Consider the following 19842-nt stretch of genomic DNA (forward strand, 5'->3'; position numbering starts at 1 on the left):
TCTAGTTTCACACGCGGGCTTCATTTCCCTGTGGTATGTGGGATCTCAGTTCCCAGACCAGGGATCAAACCCATGTCCCCTGCATTGGAAGGCATGTTCTTAACCACTGGGCCACCAGGGAAGATCCTATTCTAGTGAAATTTTTGTTTGACTGTCTACGTACTTCCTGTGCCTGTTCAGTCGCTCCAGTCATGTCCGACTCTTTGTGACCCTATGGACTGTAGCCCACCAGACTCCTCTGTCCATGGGATTCTGCAGGCAAGGATACTGGAGTGGGTTGCCGTGACTCCTCCAGGGGATCTTCCCAACCCAGGGATTGGACCCTCGTCTCCTGTGTCTCCTGCATTGCAGGCAGATTCTTTACCCACTGAGCCTGATTGTAAGCAATTCGCTAGGCTTTGTATGTCCTTGCCTTAAGAATTTTGGTGGGGCAGAGAGAAAAGCAGCTTGAAAATGAAGCTGATTTATACTAAGAACCTAAGGTCACCGATGAGATGATGGGGTGTCCTGGAGAAAGACCTTGGAGAAGTGGTAGAGTAAGGACGGTGGGCCCCTGCCCGGGAAGGGCAGAGAAGTCTGGGGGCTCCTTCAGGGCAGCAGGGCCACCACAGCTCCATGAGAGCCTCTGGAGGGGCCACATGGCCCGGTGGCCTGGAGAGGCAGCTCTGGCCTCTCCAGAGCCCCAGGGCTAGCAAACACTCCACATCTCATGAAAGCCAGGAAGCAGAGTCTACTCAGCTCAGAGGACAGGTGTCAGCCAGGATGTCCCTCGTAAGCTTTGGGGATTCTGATACAACCTTGAAAGGACAGCAGCTCTCAAAAAAGACCAAGGTGAAAAGGAACGAAGGACTGACACATGCTCCAACACGGATGCTGCTCAAAAACATGCTAAGTAAAAAGAAACCAGGCGCCAAAGGCCACATAGTGTATGATTCCACTGATACGAAATATCCAGAACATGCAATCTCACAGAGACAGAAAGCAGCTAGCAGTTGCCAGGGGCTGGGGGAGAGGGGGATGAGGAGTGACTGCTTGATGGGTACCAGGTTTCTTTCTAGGATGGTGAACATGTTCTGGAATTAGGTAGAGATGATGGCTGTGCAACGTTGAGGGAGACCGTTAGGAGGCGGGGGTTGCAATCAGACCAGAGGTGAAATGGACTTGTGTTTGGTGAGTGGCTGCAGGAAGAGAGAAGGATGGACAGATGGAGCCACTGACAGGGAGAATTCATAGGAGTTGTTGGTACCTTGCTGGATTTGGTGGGGGAGAGAGCAGGAGGGTTGAGAATGAGGGATCATAGACTGAGATAAGAAACAGATGTGGGATGGGGCCTGGAGAAGAACATGCCAGCCTCCGCGTGGTGCCTGAGGTGACCTGGGGTCAAGCACGGAAAGAGCCACGGGAGTGAAGACCATCCAGGAAGCCCTGGCCCCAGAGTAGAACAGTGGCCTAACGCGCGCCTGTACGGTGCTGCCTTCAGCAATGCCCTTGACCTCTCTAACTCCCCGTTCTCAACCTAAATTGAGGATGTTGTCAGTTAAGGTTCGTAAAAAAATCTCCTGGCACGTATTAGAGGCTCAGTCAACTTTAAGTGAATCGGAAATGCTGTTCCGCGCGTCTCCTCGGCCCTTGGCTTTCTCTTGCTCACCGATTCCGTCGTTTCTCTCATCTGCCAAGAGTCTGGGCCACGTCCCAGCCATCACCCCTCTGCTCTGGCTCCAGGGTGGCCCGGAGGAAAGCCCCTCATCTTCCTTGAGCCTCGCTGCGTCGTCCGCGGGAACTTGATTCCCGTTTTAATAGAAACTGGCAGGTGGACTGGAAGTCAGGACTCCCAGCTCCCGGCGCCGCGCTCCGCAGCATCTGGACTCCTGCCGAGGGGGCGGGAGGCCGGCGGCCCCAGGCGGTGGGGCCGTCCGCGCTCCCGGCGCCTCCTCCCTCGCTCCCGGCCCCCGCGCCTCCCCGCGCTCCTCCCCCGCGCCTCGGCTCTGCGCGGAGGTTGCGGCTCCGCCGGGCAGGCGCGCGGGGACCCAGGCGGCGGCGGCGGCGGCCACCGGGTGCAGCGGGTCCGGCGCGGGGAGCCGGGCTCAGCCCCGGCCTGCACGAGCCGCGGCCCTCGCCCACCGAGGCCGGCCTGGGGGGCCCGCAGGGCGCGCGGAGCGCCGAGTGCGCGTGGGGCTGGGCCCCGCACCCCGGCACAGGAGCGCGGGCGCGGCGCGGCGGAGCGCCGGGCATGGAGCCGGCCCGGGAGCCCCCCGCGCGCACCCGGCCGCCGCCGCCTCCAGCCGTTCGCCCCGCGCCAGCCCCTGCCGCCCCCAGGCCGCGCTCGCCAGCCGAGGCGGAGGGCCGCGGTCCAGAGGGGCTGCTGCGGCGATCGGGGTCGGGCTACGAGGGCAGCACCAGCTGGAAAGCGGCCTTGGAGGGTAAGCGGTGAGCGGGACGCGAGAGGCGGGACAGAGTCACCTTGGCCGATCTCCCGTGGGGAGGGCGGGGAGGGCGACTCTGGACCCCCGAGGATGGATGTCAGGGCATCGAATGCCACATTGCGGGGCAGCGGGGAGGAGGTAACTGGGGACCACCTATCTCTGCAGCTAACTTACACTCTGACCTTGGGAGTAGGTTTCACGCGCTGAGCTTCAATTTCCTCATGAGTGAAGGGGGCGGTTACTGTCCCGAACTCACCTGGGAGGCATATTGAGAGAGCGGCTTGACTCTCCAGCAGTGAAAACGCCCTGGACAAAGCGCAAAAGCTGTAGACCCCAGTCGCTGTGTTAATGCCCTGTGAGAAGGGGTTGGCTGGGAGGTGGCGGGGAACGCCTGGAGGTGATGGGCTGGAGAACCTGCAGGGGTCCCACCTACCTCTTTCAGTCAGAGGGGCTCAGGAGGTGACCCCTGACTGGCCGAGGGGGGCGGCAACCAAAGTGGAAAAGAGAGTTTAAGTTCATGAGTTCTCCCAGTCTGCTTGTGTGGCCACTGGTGGTGTGTGGTGTGGGAGGTGTGGCCAGAGGGCTGGTCCTCTGGAAGTTTCTTGGTACTATTGACAGCCAGAGTCCCAAGGCTGAGGACCGGGACAGCATCAGCTAGGGAAGCCCTAAGCTGGATTACCCAGCCATTAGCGAAGGAGTATCAGGATAGGAGGACTTCCTGGAGTAGGTGACCTCATAGGCATATGGAAAGAGAAGGAGTGACATGTTCAGGGGTCAAATAGCGAGAGCTAGCCTGTCCCTTGTGGGGAACTGACCTTCAAAGTACCAGGATCAGGGAGGGGTGAGAAGCGAGGAATCCGGAGGACCCAGACTGTGAACGGCCACCCACGCCTTGCTAAAGAGTTTGGACTTTGTCTGAGGCAACTACTGAGAGATTTAAAGCATAGAATGAAAATGAAGCGGGTTTCATTTTCCAAGCAAGTTTGCCCTTGGAAAAGCGATGGTGGCCCAGAGGGGTCAGACCAAGGCCAGGTCAGTGAGGAAGGTGGGCCCATGGTCAGAGGGCCATGGTCAGAGGAGGGACATAGCCAGTGCCAGCCAGGGCAGGGGCCTGGCCGAGGAGGGAGAGATGGGGTCAGCCGTGTCTACGTTTGACCCAAAGGTGGGTGGACCAGGGGACACGGATGGCCTGGGGGTGGGGGGAAGTGCAGACTGGGGGGGAAAGCTGGACACCTGGGTGGTGATTTGGGACAAAGGAGGCAAAAATGTTGGAACTTGGAGAAGAAGAACCTTTGCAGAGGAACTCCAGGCTGAGAAGAGCTGAGCTGGATAAAGGTGAACAGACCCCTCTCTTTGATGTGCATCTCCAGGCACATTGTTAGATTTGCCTGTGACACCCTGCTTCCCTCCTGCCCAAGTTATTTCTTGAAGTTGCTCACGCCTCTTGCCTGTATTCTCCACTCATTCATTCGTAAACATTTATCCAGGATCTGCCCCAACCTAGTTCTAACCCCCAGGGGTTAAGGCCATTTCAGAGGTGGTGTGGCCTCTTTCAACACCCCCAGCTTGCCGCCTCCTGTCTTACTCCACATCCTGACCTTGGCCTCATCTGCTTCCTACTCCCAGGGGTGACTGGGCCAACCATCTGCAAGTTAGGCTGAAGAAGAGGCTGCATGCCCAGCAGGAAATGGTCCAGGGGGTCTCTCAGGACACTGGGTCTTCCGGGCCACCCTGTGGTCCTTGTCTACCTGCCTCATCTCAGCTGTCCAGGCATGGCTCCCTACTTGGCCTGATTCTGGGTCTCGGGGCACCTCTGGTCCCTTGCCCTGTTCACATGGTGCATCAGAAGCAGCCCTACTCTGATGCCTGTGGACCTCAGGGGCTCAGCATTTGGGGCCTGTGGGCCTTTCCCATTGTTTTAGCACGTGGATTCTGTGTCCTTGCCAGGGGCCTCCCCTCTGCTGGTCCTCTGAGCATCTCCTGGGTGTTCCCTGGGCGCGGCATCTCCAGCCGGGAGAGGGGAGCTCTCACACCAGGTTGGTGCTCTCCAAGGTCCTGCCCTGTGCTGGCCTACACACCCCCCAGTCTTCCTCACCTCCCACACACCCTCCTGGAGGGCCCACTGTCCTGGCGCAGCTCTCAGCACAGGGAACATCCCTGTGCTTGAAGAGATCGTGGGGCAGGGGCCGAGGGAACCTGTTGAGGGGCAGAGAGCACACGGGTTCTGGGGTTGGCTAAGCCTGAGCCAGATCCTTTCACTGCCAGTGTGCTGGCAGGTTTTCAAACTTGTCCAAGCCTCAGTTTCCCCACCTGCTAAGCTAGAGAAAGATTTCTGCCTCTCAGGGCTACACAGAGGTGCTGGGGTGTAGGGTATGTGCAGATGACCCCTTTCCCCAGTCCCTAGAGCCCGGTAGGGGAACCCAGGCAAAGTGTATGACTGTCTGCTCAATCGAAATCCTTTGGCTGCTGGTCTGCCTACTGTGAGTCCACAGCCCACCCTGAACTGTGTGCATGCTAAGTCACTCAGTCGTGTCCAACTCTTTGTGACCCCATGGACTGTAGCCCGCCTAGCTCCACTGTCCATGGGATTCTCCAGGCAAGAATACTGGTGTGGGTTGCCACGCCCTCCTCCAGGGGATCTTCCTGACCCAGGGATTGAACCCAAGTCTTCCACATTGCAGGCAGATTCTATACTGTCTGAGCCACCAGGGAAGTCCAAGAATACTGAAGTGGATTGCCATGCCCTTCTCCAGGGGATTTTCCTGACGAAAGGATCAAACTGGGGCCCACCTAATGATCCCATGATGAAACCCCCGTGATGGAATGAGAAGTCTGCCATGTCTGCGGACCAAGAGATTTATTTTGCAGCCCTTGCTTAAGCCAAGCATCTATTTTAAGACCTCTTCTTCTTTTGGTTGAGCTGCGGGGTATGTGGGATCTTAATTCCCCGACCAGGTATTGAACCCTCATGCCCTGCGTTGGAAGTGCAGAGTCCTAACTACTGGACAGCCAGGGAAGTCCCTGTCTTGAGACTTCTTGATTTGACCAAGCTGAACTCTCAGGGGGCCTGTGCTCCTTTATTACCACGTGCTGAATATTTATCAAGCCCCTGCTACGTGCCAACCCTGTGCTGGGGCTTTCATATAACTGTCACATTTAACCCTCATGTCTGCCCTTCCACGGGCTGGATAAATGTCGTGTGTATTTTATACATGAGGAAACTGAGACTCAGAGAGGCTCAGTGTCTTGCCCAAGGACACACATTGCTCTATCACACATGAAGCCCCGTTGGGTTTGCCACGAGGCCCTCTGACGTGAGAGCTCTTACCCTGTCCTGACCTGACCAAGGGCACCGGGCTCGGTGAGGCTAATTGGAGAGAATCGAGTTGTGCTTGTGACGCACGCGGCTCTCCTACATGTGCTCCTCAGACGACCCTGCCACCTCCAGCAGATATTTTTTCCTCTTCACAGGTTAAGTGACATGGAAAACATCTTAAATCTAAAGCTGGGATTAGAGCCCAGGTCTTTAAGACTTTCCTTTGATGAACAGTTAGCTTTATAAATAGGAAGCCAAACAGAAATTCCTCGGATCGAGTCCTCTCCCTGTGCTATTAACCTTTCCTTCCACTCTCAGCCTTGGGGGACAGATTGCAAAAGTGATCCAGAGCTGCCATCTGGGTGCTGGAAAGACTGGAGGTGATTGGAGATGGAAATATTTCTGGCACTGAGGGTGCGGGGGTGAGGAAAAGCAGCCTAGGGGTACAAGAGCGGGGGGACCACAGATGATTCTGCAAATCTCAGGCTATAGATTTTTCAGTGCTCACCAATTCTGAATTTTTAATGTTGAAAGTTTCTTGATTAGGCATAAACCCACAACTTCCTGCTCAAAACCACACACATACATTTAGCAAAGCCTCTTAAAATTTTAAAAATTACCAAATTCTACATTTGAGAGTTTTTGACTGTCAACTTAGGGACGTCAGCTATGAGTCTCTTTTGCATTGTTATATGAGCGTGTTGGGGGATTTGTCTGGGCTTGGGAGCCAAATTTTTTTCAGTTCTTTAGAAAGAACAATTTCTAACATTAGGCTAAATCATACGCATTTATAACATAAATAAACTGCACCCTCAAACTCCATTTAATAAAGGCCAGTGAATACAAGGAAAGATTGCTGAGTTATATACTTGTTCTGGCTTGAATTGTTTCCCTCTAAGGGGGATATCTTAACTCCACAGTTCCTCACATTATGACCTTGATTGGAAATATGGTCACTGCAGTTGTAATTAGTTCAGATGAGGGCATACTGGAGTAGAGTGGGCTCCTAACCCAATGTGACTGGTGTCCTTCTAAGAGATGGTCACATGAAGACAGACACACAGGGAGAAGGATGTGACGATGAAGGCAGAGACTGGAATGATGCAACTGCAAGCCCAGGAGGGCCAGAGATCACCAGTAAACCAGGAGAAATGAGGACAGAGCCAGGAAGAATTTGCCTACAGGTCTCAGAGGGAGCATGGCTTGCTGACACCTTGATTGTGGACTTCTGGGCTTCAGAGCTATGAGACGACACATTTCTGGTGTTTTAAGCCACCTAGTTTGTGATGCTTTGTTACGTTGACCTAGGAAACTAATACCACATTGTTTGGGGTTGTCCAGTGAATGAAGAGTCAGATCCTGTAGCATGTCCTCTGTCTGTCCACAGCACAGTGTCCAAGGCAGTTATCCCATGAAAGATGAGGAGAGTCCTCAGTTCTGGCGATGCTGGAGATGCAGGCACAGAGTCCCTTTTCCTGAGAGCAGGTGTATATCCACATGGTCAAGGGCATTGTCATTCAGGGCAACTAGATTCCCTGTGTGTTTTCAGTCCCAGTGGGTGCTCTGTAACATACCAGGTGATGACTGCACCCTGTTAGAGGGAACCCAAACGTGAGGAAAGCACAACCCTTACTCAAAAGGACAGATGCAATGGACATGAACTTGGGCAAGCTCCAGGAGATGGTGAGGGACAGGGAAGCCTGGCGTGCCACAGTCCACGGGGTTGTGAAGAGTCGGACATGACTGGGCAACTGAACAACTTCCCAAAAGGAGCCTGTGGGCCGATAACCATCATGATGGTAATTGTTGACACTGAAGGATAGCTTACCGTGCCAAGCACTGCCCTAAGCACTATTCATTGAATTCTCATAAAATTCTAAGAGGCAGATACTATGCTGACTTTGTCTTAAAGAGGAGAAAAATGAAATAGAAGCTAAGTAACTTTGCCACAAGAAAGTGGCAGAGCTGGGGTGTGAACCCAGGTGAAGTGGTTTACGATGTGGACTGAGAGGCGTTTACGGAAGGAAAAAGGATTCACACAGCGCGCTTGCCACAGGCAGCCACCATGCAGCTCAAGGGGATCAGCCTTACAACACGCAGCCCCTGGGGATGGCAGAGCCGACAGAGAGGGGGTTCAGCCCTCTGCTCTTACGGAGCCTGGAGCTACCCGCCTCTGGATCCTGTTCGATTGTCAGTACAAACCATGCCCATAGGAAGGACTCCCGAATGTCTGTTGGACTTGCAAGTAAAGATGGCAGACTAAACACATGCATTTTTCTTTCCCTTCTGAAACTCACTAATACAATAGTAAAAGGGGGTTTTTTTTCCTCCTTTTTTTTTGGGAGGAGGTCACTGCAGCATATAGGATCTTAGGTCCCTGACCAGGGATTGAACCCATGCCCCCTGCAGTGGAAGCGCAGAGTCTTAACCACTGGACCGCCAAGGAAGCCCCAATAAAGGGACTTGCAAGTAAAGATGACAGACTGAAGACATGCATTTTTCTTCCCCTTAAAAACCCAATAAAGGGATTTTTTAAAAAGACCACAAGAATAACAAGAACAGGAGAGAAAACAATAGCAACACATTTGGGAGCTAAGGATCAATGATGATGATCAGTGATGATCAATGATCAATAACTGACACTGACTCCCCCAGCCTTAGAAAGTTCAGGAAGCAGAGGAGCATGCGGGACCCCACACTGGTCAGCAGAGCAGTGAGTGAAGAGGGAGCTGATGTCAGGAGGGCGAGTGAACCCGTGTTAGGGAGACTTCAGGTCCCCAGTCCTCTTCCCACTCTGTGACCCTCTCCCCACTCCTCTGCCCTGGGGAGAGAGGGCCTCCAGACAAAAGAGCAAACAAGGCAGCATCTACGGATTGAGGGCTGAGGATGGCCTCCTCGCCTCTCCCAGCCAAGACTACATCCTCCAGGAGTGAAAACAGAGGGGCAGCCCCCAGGGACGCCGACCCAAAAGGAGAAACCCAAGGAGGTCCACAAACAGAGAACTGGACTTCCCTTGTTGTCCAGTGGCTAAGACCTGGCACTCCCGAGGCAGGGGGCCCAGGTTCAATTCCTGGTCAGGGAACTAAGATCCCACAGGCCACAACTAGGACCCAGCAGAGTCAAATAAATAAATATTTTTAAAAAATAATAAAATCAAGTGCTAGACAGAGAGCTTTGAGGACTGACCCAGCCAGGTCACTCCTCCATGACCTCCACAGTTAATAAGCTCCTCTCACAGTCTCAGAGGCACCAATAAAGTCTTATTCCTCCTGCCTTAATCATGAACAAATAACCAAGGATCTCTAGATGTATGAGGAAAGTCCCTGACATGAAAGCTAGAGATTAAAACACATGAACAGGGGGGAAAAAGCAGTTTGGAAAAAACAGCGATTATACAGAATAAACTTTCTGCCTACCTCTCCCCCAACCCCCCTGCTTCCCCCAAAAAAATCAACTAAAAAACTGTCAGTATTATTCAGAGAGAGAAGAGAAAATTTCACATCATTAAAATAAGAACAGGATGCTTTAGGAGGGAGTATTCAGGGAACAGCAGTAACAAACCCCCGAAAACCTTGGAAGTTAAAAATAATCGTAAGAATAAAAGATTCAGTAGAGAGTGGGAAGATAAAGTTTAAAAAAATCTTCAGGAAATAGAGCAAAAAGGCAAAGTGGATGTGAGGGCTTCCTCTCTCTGCTCTGGTGTCTTGTCCTCTTTTTGTAAGGGCATTAACCCCACCATGGGAGCCCTGACCAAGAATGGATCTGCTGGTAACCTTGATCCTGTACTCGCCAGCCTCCAGAACTGGGAGACAGAAGTGTCTGTTGCTTCAGCCATCCAGTCTAGGGATTTTGTTAGCCTGTGCAGACTAAGACAGAAGTAGAGTGGGATTCCTGATTTTGCCTCATCAGCTTAAAGGAACTTTGGAATTGAAATCAGGATGAGCACACAGAAGTGTAGGCAAAGGAAAATGATTAATTACAGGGAAACAAGAAGTTGTGTAGAAATAACAGTTGTAATACACTGCATAGCTTGCTGGGAGCAGCATTTACATTGTCATAAGAAAAGAACACTGAGACTTCCCTGGTGGTACAGTGGTTAAGATTCCTCACTTCCAATGCAGGGGGCACAGGTTTTATCCCTGGTCAGGAGAGCTAAGATCCCACAAGCTGTGTAGCATGGCCAAAAAAAAAAAAAAAAAAAACTTCACCAAATTATCAGTCCAAACCAAACTGATGTTGAGACAGTAAGTAGTATGTGAGTGGTTAGGGTGGGACAATAATGCAGAGAATTAAATCTTCCTCATTATTGTGGAACGTCAACAAGTAATGTCTTAAATAGAAAAGTTGAGTAGTATTGACTTCTTGACACAAAGCTTTTAGAGATTTGGAGGTAAATACCGAAAGAATTCGCTGAAGGAGTTGGAAGTAGTTGCCTCTATGGAAGGGGCGATGGTCTTTGGTTGTTAGTTTGTTTAGAGAAGCCTGGTAGAATTTCTTGACTTTGGATCTGTCGCTTTGCAGATCCTTGATAAAGGACCAGGTTTCATTTTCCAAGCTGTTGTGAAGTACAATACAGATGAATTACTAGAAACAGTATCAGGCACTTGGATGTCACAGGAATGCTGAATTTCTGTAGATATTTCTATTAATAGATACTTCCTCTTGACTTTGGTACTTAGCGCATATGGGTGGACAACCCAGCGGTGGGCTGTGGAGGTGGTTCTTTCATCTATGCACATATATAACATAAAACATTTTTAAAGGATTTAAAAACAAAATGGGAGTTCTCATCTACTAGTGGCTCAGATGGTAAAGAATCCACCTGCAATATGGGAGACCTGGGTTTGACCCCTGAGTTGGGAAGATCCCCTGGAGAAGGGCCCAGCCACTCACTCCAGTATTCTGGCCTGGAGAACTCTATGGACAGAGGAGGCTGGCAGACTACAGTCCATAGGGTCGCACAGAGTCTGACATGACTGAGTGACTTTCACTTTCACTTTTCTCATCTACTAGAATGGTTATAACAAACAAAAGTGGGAGCTAACAAGTGTTGGTGAGGAGATGGAGAAATTAGAACATGTGGTGTTGGCATTGCTGGTAGGATGCAAAATGTTGTTGCAGCTGTGGAAAACAGTTTGGTGTGTCCTCAATAAGTTAAATGTGGAATTACCATATGATCCAGCAATTCTACTCCTAGGTATATACCCCAAAGAGTTGAAAACAGGGACTCAAACAGATCTTTGTTGGCCAATGTTCACAGCAGGATGATTCATAATAACTAAAAGATGGAAACAGTCTGTCAATGGATGGATGGATAAACAAAATGTATGTAATCATACAATGGAATATTATTCAGCCATAAAAAGGAATGAAATTTTGATATGTGCTACAATATGGATGAACATTGAAAACAATATGTTAAGCGAAAGAAGTCTGACCCCAAAAGACAGATATGATTCCATTTACATGAGGTGCTTAGGACAGGTGAATATATAGAGTCAGAAAGTGAATGAGAGATTAGCAGGGGCTGGAGGGGGTTGGGAATGAGGCATTAATGTTTGATCAGTACAGAGTTTCTGTTTGGGATGATGAAAAAGTTTTACAAGTAGATCACAGGAACATGGAGAAGGAACTGGCAACCCACTCCAGTATTCTTGCCTAGAGAATCCTGTGGACAGAGAAGCCTGGGGTCGCATAGATTTGGACACGACTGAAGCGACTTAGCATGCATGCATGTGTTGGAGAAGGAAATGGCAACCCACTTCAGTATTCTTGCCTGGAGAATCCCAGGGACGGAGGAGCCTGGTGGGCTGCCATCTATGGGGTCACACAGAGTCAGACACAACTGAAGCGACTTAGCAGCAGCAGCATGGGGATGAGTGCACAACTTTGTGAATGTAATTAACACCAAGCATTGCACCCTTGAGCATAGTTAAAAAGGCAACTTTTATGTTATGTGTATTTTATCACAATTAATAAAACTTTCAAAGACCCTATGTGTAAAGTCTATAAGGGTTCTTTCATAAAATATCAAATTAATACCATTTGCAGCAACATGGATGGATCTAGAGATTGTCATACTGAGTGAAGTAAAGTCAGACAGAGAAGTACAAATATTGTATGATATCGTTTATATGTGGAATCTAAAAAAAACAAAAGGATACAAATGAATTTATTTACAAAACAGAAACAGACTCATGAATTTAGAGAAGGAACTTATAGTTACCGGTGGGAAGATTGAGGGGAGGGATGGTAAGGGAGTTTGGGATTGACATGTACACACTGCTATACTTAAAATAACCAACAAGACCTACTGTATTGCACAGGGAACTCTGTTCAATATTATGTAACAACCTAAATGGGAAAAGAATTTGGAAAAGAACGGAAAGATATATATATAATGAATCACTGCTATATACACCTGAAACTAACACATCACTGTTAATCAATTACACGCCAATATAAAATAGAAAGTTAAAAAATTGCCGTGCAGGGTTCCACTGAAGGAATGCCCAACATTTTATCCATTCTCCCTTTGACGAACATTTAGCTTGTTTCCATTTTCGCACCATTGTGAATAAACCTGCTATGGACATTTAAAAAATCAAATTAAAATTTGGGATGAGAACAATAAATAAATAAAATTTTAAAGGGAGAGGCCAGAGGATCAGGAAAGCCTTCCTGAAGAGGATGGAGGAGGCTGTGGGGCAGAATTTCAAGAGACAGCAGTCGAAGAGGAGCACTTTGGGAGCAAAGATCCAGCCACAGGGCTGAGAGGGTGAACTGGAGTATTTCAAGGAGTCTGTCTGGCAGAAACTAGGGATGAGGTAAAGAAGCAGCAGGAGATGAGAGACTGGAAAGTGCTAACAGCCACAGAAAGAGTTCAAGTGCGTAGCCCTGAGGGAGGGTTTTTAAGCAGAAGTATCACAGAATCAGACAAACCTGTGCTTGAGAATGGCACTTCAGACTTCAGCATCAGGATGGCCTGCACCAGAAGTCTCCAACATCCAGCCTGCGGACTGGTACCTCCTGTCAGATCGGCATTGGTGTTAAATTAGAAATAAAGTGCAAAATAAATGTAATGCACTTGACTCATCCCCAAATCATCCCTCCCCCCCGCCATCCCTGGTCCATGGAAAAATTGTCTTCCATGAAACCGGTCCCTGGTGCCAAAAAGTTTGGGGGCCACTGCCCTGGAGGGCTTGTTCAAACACAGAGTGCTGGGTTCAGCCCTAGTTTCTCAGTATTAGGACTTGAGGCTGGCAGTGGGAATGGGCTGTGGGGATGGGCCATAATAAACCCCTTTCTCTCTCCTCAGACACCACCACGCGTCTCCTGCTGGGGGCCATCGCAGTGCTTCTGTTCGCCATCCTGGTGGTGATGAGCATCTTGGGTGAGCAAGGATGTCAGAGCATTTGCAATTCATTTCCTACACACTTTCCCAAAGCATGTCTAATTAGGTCAAGAAAGGTTCCAGACATATCATCAAGTTTGTGGGGGTCAAAGTAAACAGGAAATAGGGTGTTGGTTCTAGATGACATTTTAGCCTAAAATAATATGTTCACACATCGATTATATCCATCCCCTTAACTAAGCCAGGCAGTGAAAGTGGAGATGTTACTTAGGTACCATTACAAAAATGCTTCAAGAACACTGAACAAACTTGGTGTGTGTTAGGCGGGCAATGCTTCATGAAAGAGACAGTTTGGGGTTAAGAGCCTTAAAGATCTCATTCACTCACTCAACAAACATTTATTGATCCCGGCTGTGTGTTAGGCCCTGGGCTAAGTGCTGGAGATATATATATAAAGTGTAGTATGACATCAACTCCCTTGTCCAGTGATAAGGTATTGCCTGGGGGCCTCCCAGAGCGGGGAACACGTGTGGTAAACCCTGAAGAATGAATAGTTTCCTGGAGACCAGGAGGAACACAGAACAGGGCATTCTGAGGAGGAGAGTCCAGGGAAACACAGTGGTAGGCAGGACTGAAAGGGTTGAAGGAAGAATAAAAAAGAGGAAGCTACTACAAGTAAGGCAGGTGAGGCTATATGACCCGGGGCTTTGCTGCTTGTAATGGATTCAAGCCAAAGTGATTTCCGGACCTCTGTCTTTAATGTTTGAGAAGCATCCTAAGACCTCAAAATGGGAGGAAAATCCACGGATAATATCAGTTCTATCCAACCTGCACTTGTAGGGTGTGCAGGCTAAGCAGGGCACTGTGGGTACTTAGAAAAGAAGATGGTGACCACCAGCTTGGATCCACCTAGGCTAACTGCTACAAATTAAACTGTTCTACTGCTATGTCGGGAGGGCAGAGAAATGTGTAAACAGAGCATATTGTGATTGGAGGAAAGCACAGCAGTCTTTGGAGATCCTCGTGGAAAAGCATGGCTTGTAGTTCTAAGTGGGCCTGCAGCTCACTGAGCAGGAATGCCCGAGTGCCCATTAATTAATTAATTGGTGTTGGCGTGCGGGTAGCTCCCTTGGGCGCTTGAGTACCATGGGCCTGTTTTTGACTCTGTCCTGGTCTACATTTTAATCAACCTTCTTGTATGAGAACAAACAAAAAAATATGCTTATGGAATTTGTAGGCAATACAATCCAAAGAGGGATGTTCCACAGGTCAGGTGAAAAAGAAATCGAGATTAAAATTCATCGTTAAGAACTCAGATGAGCCAACGTGAATGAAGCGACTGTGGAAGAAATGAACACAAGACCCTGCATTTGGATTTAAACGAGATTTACACGTGTTCTGGGCAGGGGGACCTGGCTTGGAAGGAGATCATAGGAAAAGAGTCGAAGAGTATGGCTGAATTCCTTTTGGCAAGGAGGCCCTTAGAAAATCGCATGGAAGCTCCGGGCTTCCTTCCCGGAAAAGTGCACCTATGCACATACCCACAGATTCTTCTCAGCAGAGCATCTGCAGACTGGAAAACCCATGGCAGCTGGAAGGGGTGTGGCGATCGCTGCTGGGTGGCAGACCACAGCTGATGTGTCCCAGCCTGTGCTGGTGGCAACGTTTTAGGGGTGACGTGGGCAGATCACAGTGAGGCAGGCAGGATGGAGAAGGTCTGGAGAGCATCCCCTGCAAGGGATTGTGGAAGAGACGGTTTGTCTGTTCAGTTCTGGAAGAGGGAGATGTGGGTCCTTCCTCAAGGAGAAGGCAGACCAAGTCTGTCCCGGTTACTCCGGAGGCAGATCCTGGGTCCACGGAGCCAGGTCACAACAGGAAGGCATATTGGGACTCAACATTGAAAAGGAACTTTTCAGCACTTCAGCAGCGTAGCCGATGAGGGTGTGGCCAATGAGAGTGGGTGGGGGTAAGGGTCAGAGTGGGGGGGGGTGCAGGTGGGGCGTGGGGTGGTTATGGAGCCCATGGAGCCTGGCATGGTTCCCACCCTGGCTGAAGAGAGAGGATGTGTGGTCACCAGATTCAAGTCCGAGTTTTTAGGGTTCCACGGCCTCCAGGAGCTCAGAGAGAGGGGAGAACATAACCTGGGGGTTAACCTGCTGTAATACTTCCCCTCACGGGGGTGTCCCTGCCAAATTGCTCTTCCTAGTTCATGTAGTCCCCAGCCTCCGACCTGCCAGGCACTGTGACTGGCCCTTCCCTGAGATAAGTGACTGATGGTCACCAAAGTCAGGGGGTCCCAAGTGGGATTCTTGGGGGCCAGGCAGAGACCCTCCGTGCTGGCAGATACTGAGTCCCTCCTTTTCCCTGCAGCCTCCAAGGGCTGCATCAAGTGCGAAGCACCCTGCCCGGAGGACTGGCTGCTGTACGGAAGGAAATGCTACTTCTTCTCGGAGGAACCGAGAGACTGGAACACGGGCCGGCAGTACTGTCACAGCCACGAGGCGGCACTTGCTGTGATTCAGAGTCAGAAAGAGCTGGTGCGTGCCGGGGCGGGGGGCGTGTCAGGGGCGGGGCCTGGGCGAGCTGGGGGAAAGAGGCGGGGCCATCCGGGAGAGCCACGCCCAAGGACCTGGCGTCCCCTGTGACCTGTTTCCAGACCGGTGGGGTGTGTGCGTGGGCTCCACAAGAGGGGTCTGGGCAGCTCCACGAAGGGCTGTTCTCACTGCTCTTGTCAAGGCCAGGTGCGTCCATCCAAGGCTGGTTGGCTGAGCTCAACACCGTCAAGTGTAAGCATTACAAATTATACAGGCACTTGTGAAATGTGAGGGCTTCCCTGGTGGCTCAGACAGTAAAGAAACCGCCTGCCATGCGGGAGACCTGGGCTCGACCCCTGGGTTGGAAAGATCCCCTGGAAGAGGGCATGGTAACCCACTCCAGTATATCAAATTGGCATCTTCAGCTAGTACAAGTCAGGGTCTGAGGTCCCACCTAACACCCCAAGCAGTTGTATCACTAGAAATATGAATGTAACACAATGAATAGGTCTCTTGGCCATTTTTGGATTTTGCAGGTAACAGTTCGTGCAATTCAAAATCTAAAATCACTTCTGTTTGTCTCTGATACATAGTCTGATAGCCCCTTTCTACAGAGAAAGGCCCAGGACAGCCAGTCCCAGATAATCCACCAAGCAATCCCAGGCTTCCTGAAAATCAAGAATGTTGGCATTCTGGGTCCCTGAGCTAGGAGGAGACAAACCCTGTTCCAGGGTTTCTGCCCCACTGGTGCGCCCCAAGAGTCCAGGTCCCTTGAAGGCCACTGCAGTGCATCTGTAAACCCAGCTCCTCACTCTTGGGGTGCAGTGAGGTGTCACCTTCATGGTGTCCACACATGTTGAGAGCCAGTCTTCCAAGTTGAGGTTCATCTGGGGATGTGTGAGCAGTCAGGAGGCCGCACCTGACTCAGGTTTCCCTCTTTCCTTGGTGCAGGAATTCATGTTCAAGTTCACACGGAGGGAGCCCTGGATCGGCCTGCGCAGAGTGGGGGACGAATTCCACTGGGTCAACGGGGACCCATTTGACCCGGACACGTGAGCCAAGGCTTCATCTTCTGGCCACTGAGTTTAGGCCGGGGAAGACCTAGCCTCCCAGATGAACCTTTTGAAGGAGAACTTGGTTTTGTGTTAGCTAGAGCCACTCACCTGAAGGGTCAGGGGTGAGGGACAGAGACCCGGGCATGGGAATGGCTTTACTACTGTCTCCCCAGTAAAGTCCAGCCTGGTTTGGTGGCCCTGTTCCATGTAGGCATTGGAGCTTCCTGCTGCTGGGAGGGGCCCAGGCTCTTTCCATCTTGTGACTCCCTTGTCCCTCTGCACGGCTCAGTGTGGCTCAGAGAAAGGGGAGGATATCCCAGGACAGCCCTCTGCATCGGCCAGAACTTAGCCACGTGGCCCCACCTGACAGTGAGGGAGGGGAGGAGCTGGGACCTCTCTGCTGGGCAGTCACGTGCCACCTGAACAGTTTTACTACGGAGAAAGGGGATCTGAACTACGGGTCCCAGGAGGGTCCTCTTAGAGAAAACACCTTGAGGGTGCATGTGCCAGGGTGGTATTATTTGTGTGGCCCATGTGGTGTGGCAGTGAGCGTGTGATTTGTGTGGTGGGTGTGTGGGGTGATAGTGGCAGCAGAGGGGGGGCACTTTAGGCTTAGGGAGACACAGGTCAGCACACACAGGGGCGTAAGAACCTCAGCCTCTGATCTAGACCCTAGGGCTGGAGGACTAGACCCAATGAGCTGGGTGGGGGCACAGCTGCTGACCTGATGTGCCCCTCGGGCCATGAAGACTTCCCTATTCCCGCGTCTCCCTGTCTCCTGCGCTCTTCATTTGGTGCCTCTCTTTGTCCTCACTGCCCCTTCCTTTTTTCTCCTCTTTCCTTGTCCTGACCTCATCTCCGATCTGTTCTCAGAGCTGCTGAGAAAGTTTTGCTTGCTGCTGCCCCCGCTTCTCCCCTTCTGCAAGCTTCTTGCTCCCAGGAAGCCCTGGAGGCTGGGGGCCCCAGGATGTTGACCACCCAGCAACCAGCGGGCCTTGGGGCCATGCTTCTCTGACCACTCCGAGGTGGTTCTGGCCTCCCCACTCCCTCTTGGGGTCCTTCTGATGCCCTCTGAGACCCCCGTTCTGGCCTTGGTGGTGGGGCACTCAGGTCAGGGTGACAAAATGAGTTTAAGAAGAAATGTTGAGCTTCAAAAGGGATGGTTTTAGGCAGGGAGAACCTCCTGTGCTATTAATAGCTATAAGAGGTGCAGACAGGGTGCTGTGGGGAGGTGGGGTCAGGGGAGGCTTGTCCTAGACAGGGCCCCAGTCTCCTTGGACGAGTGAGCCGAGCCTGGCAGGATGGGGAAGCCAGATGGGGAGTGTAGGGTGCGTCCAGGACACATCTGTGGGCGTCACCAGGGTGACTGGAGCTGTGCTACAGAGTTGGGAGATGGTGGGAGCCACACTAGCAAGGTCTGTGGGGTGGGCTGTCCCAGAGCCGGGGAGCTCCAGAGGTAAGGACAAGTCACAGGGCCTCTGGGGCTGCCCAGCGATGGGTAGCATCTGCTAGCAGTGAGTGTCTGGTCTCATCTCTCTTGGCCACAGGTTCCCCATCGCGGGCCCGGGGGAGTGCGTCTTCGTGGAGCCCACCAGGCTAGTGTCGACAGACTGCCTGATGACCCGGCCCTGGGTGTGCAGCAAGATGGCCTACACGTGAGGTGGGTCAGGCCAGAGGCCACCCTGCAACCAGGCTCTGAGACCTGCTGGCCTGGGGCTCCTCTCCAAAGCGAAGCAGCGAGGAGGATGCTCTCTGCCCCTGGGTGCTCTTCCCCAGCCCCCAAGTCCTGGTCCCTGGTCTCCTTGGCCCCAGGCAGGTCCTGTGGCTCAGCAGTCCACTCCCACGAGCTCAGTAGTACAGTAGGCACCTGTCCCCAGACACACATGCACACCGACGCACTCGCTCGTGCACACGTGTGCACACAGCGCCCGCTCAAGTTCGCAGTCTACCCTTAGTCAGCCCAACAGGTCTCTCCCTGGAGCATTCCTTCCTCTGGAGGCCCTGGTGCCCTGAGGAAGGCTGGGGGCTGACAGACTGCCGTACTGTCTGCACACATGGACCCCTTCCCCAGGCATCTCTCTCCTGGCTCCTGGGGAAGCAGGAAGGGCAGCCCCCTCACCTGGTCCCTGCATCCACCCCTCTGGCCTTGCCCAGGGTCTCAGGCAGGCCCCTGCTATGTCCGTGGTGCTGCCCTGTTGGTCACTGATGGAATAAAGAGATGACTGGTGTCCAGAGAAGTCGGCTACTGTTTGTTCCGTGATCGTGGCTTGGGAGAGGGGGGCATGGCTTGGGGTGCCCGTCTAGGGAGGGACCACCAAGAGGCACCGGTGTGGCAGGCGACACCTGCAGGAACCAGGGCCAAAAACATGCTCTGTGGCCTCAGGGCACCGTTTAATGTTGCCAGGCCACCGCGTTATTATTAGATGTCTGAGGGGTGTGCTCCATCTGGCGGCGTCATTACTATTCGACTCAACATGACAAACATTTATTCACACCAATCATGTGCCAGACACCACACCAGGCAGGGGGATCAACAGCTTTATCCCCTAAGTGAGCACACAGGGAGTGGAGGGACCAGCTTGGAAAGCACCAGAACTTTCTGGAACATGGCCGAGGGATGGCTCATTCTGCCTTAGGAGAGGACAGAGTGAAGAAGGTGGGAGGATGAGAGGAGACGATGTGCATGTTGGGCTGGTTAAGAGTTTGTGCAGGTCCGAGGGCCCTTTCCTGTCCCCCCTTGGTCTGTGGGGAAGGAAGGGGGGATGGGGCAGAGGCTGAGAAAATAGCTCAGAGGGAAACATGTCTTGCTCTGCTCCGGTCACTCCTTTTACTGATAGTTTTCAGACAAAACTGTCAGCTTCGGTTTTGTTGATTCTTCTGAAAGCTTTCCAGGTATTTAGTAAAATATGGGTATTTTGTGGTTTCATATTTTGTCTTCATGGGGAAGCCAGTGTGGAATCCGACTGCAATGAAGAGGTTAAAGGAATGCAGTGTGGTGGTGGTGGCCTGTGGGGGGTTGGCTGAAGCCCACCGCCTTTACAGCCCCTGTGGGGAAGTGTTTTGAGGGGCCGAGGACTGAGGAAGTGGTCAGCTGCTGCTGCTGCTGCTTGGGTTGGGCGGGGGCTGAAGGGTGAGCAGGGGGGTGTCTCACACTCACACC

General features: G+C 51.8%; 1 protein-coding gene across 2 annotated transcripts; it reads left to right on the top strand.

The window, feature by feature from the left end:
- Window positions 1-2230: 2230 nt before the first annotated feature.
- CLEC2L (C-type lectin domain family 2 member L) lies at window positions 2231-18919 on the top strand. Of its 2 annotated transcripts, XM_081533195.1 has the most exons (5): window positions 2231-2420; window positions 13058-13132; window positions 15464-15630; window positions 16579-16679; window positions 18230-18919. In XM_081533195.1, the coding sequence occupies exons 1-5, from the start codon at window positions 2231-2233 to the stop codon at window positions 18339-18341; spliced, it is 645 nt and encodes a 214-aa protein (XP_081389321.1). In that variant the 3' UTR covers window positions 18342-18919. The 2 variants fall into 2 exon arrangements, with proteins under 2 accessions (XP_081389321.1, XP_081389322.1); XM_081533196.1 differs by lacking the exon at window positions 13058-13132 and having other exon boundaries at window positions 18230-18341.
- Window positions 18920-19842: the final 923 nt, after the last annotated feature.

Source organism: Giraffa tippelskirchi, chromosome 10 (genome assembly GCF_054371585.1).
Source record: "Giraffa tippelskirchi isolate mGirTip1 chromosome 10, T2T-mGirTip1v1.2.pri, whole genome shotgun sequence".
Lineage (NCBI taxonomy): Eukaryota > Metazoa > Chordata > Mammalia > Artiodactyla > Giraffidae > Giraffa > Giraffa tippelskirchi.

Excerpts from the sequence above, each read along its gene's own strand:
- CLEC2L (XM_081533195.1), top strand. The coding sequence starts at position 2,231 with ATGGAGCCGGCCCGGGAGCCCCCCGCGCGCACCCGGCCGCCGCCGCCT. Across the intron at positions 2,421-13,057 it reads CTGGAAAGCGGCCTTGGAGG|ACACCACCACGCGTCTCCTG; the intron begins GTAAGCGGTGAG and ends CTCTCTCCTCAG. Across the intron at positions 13,133-15,463 it reads GGTGGTGATGAGCATCTTGG|CCTCCAAGGGCTGCATCAAG; the intron begins GTGAGCAAGGAT and ends TTTTCCCTGCAG.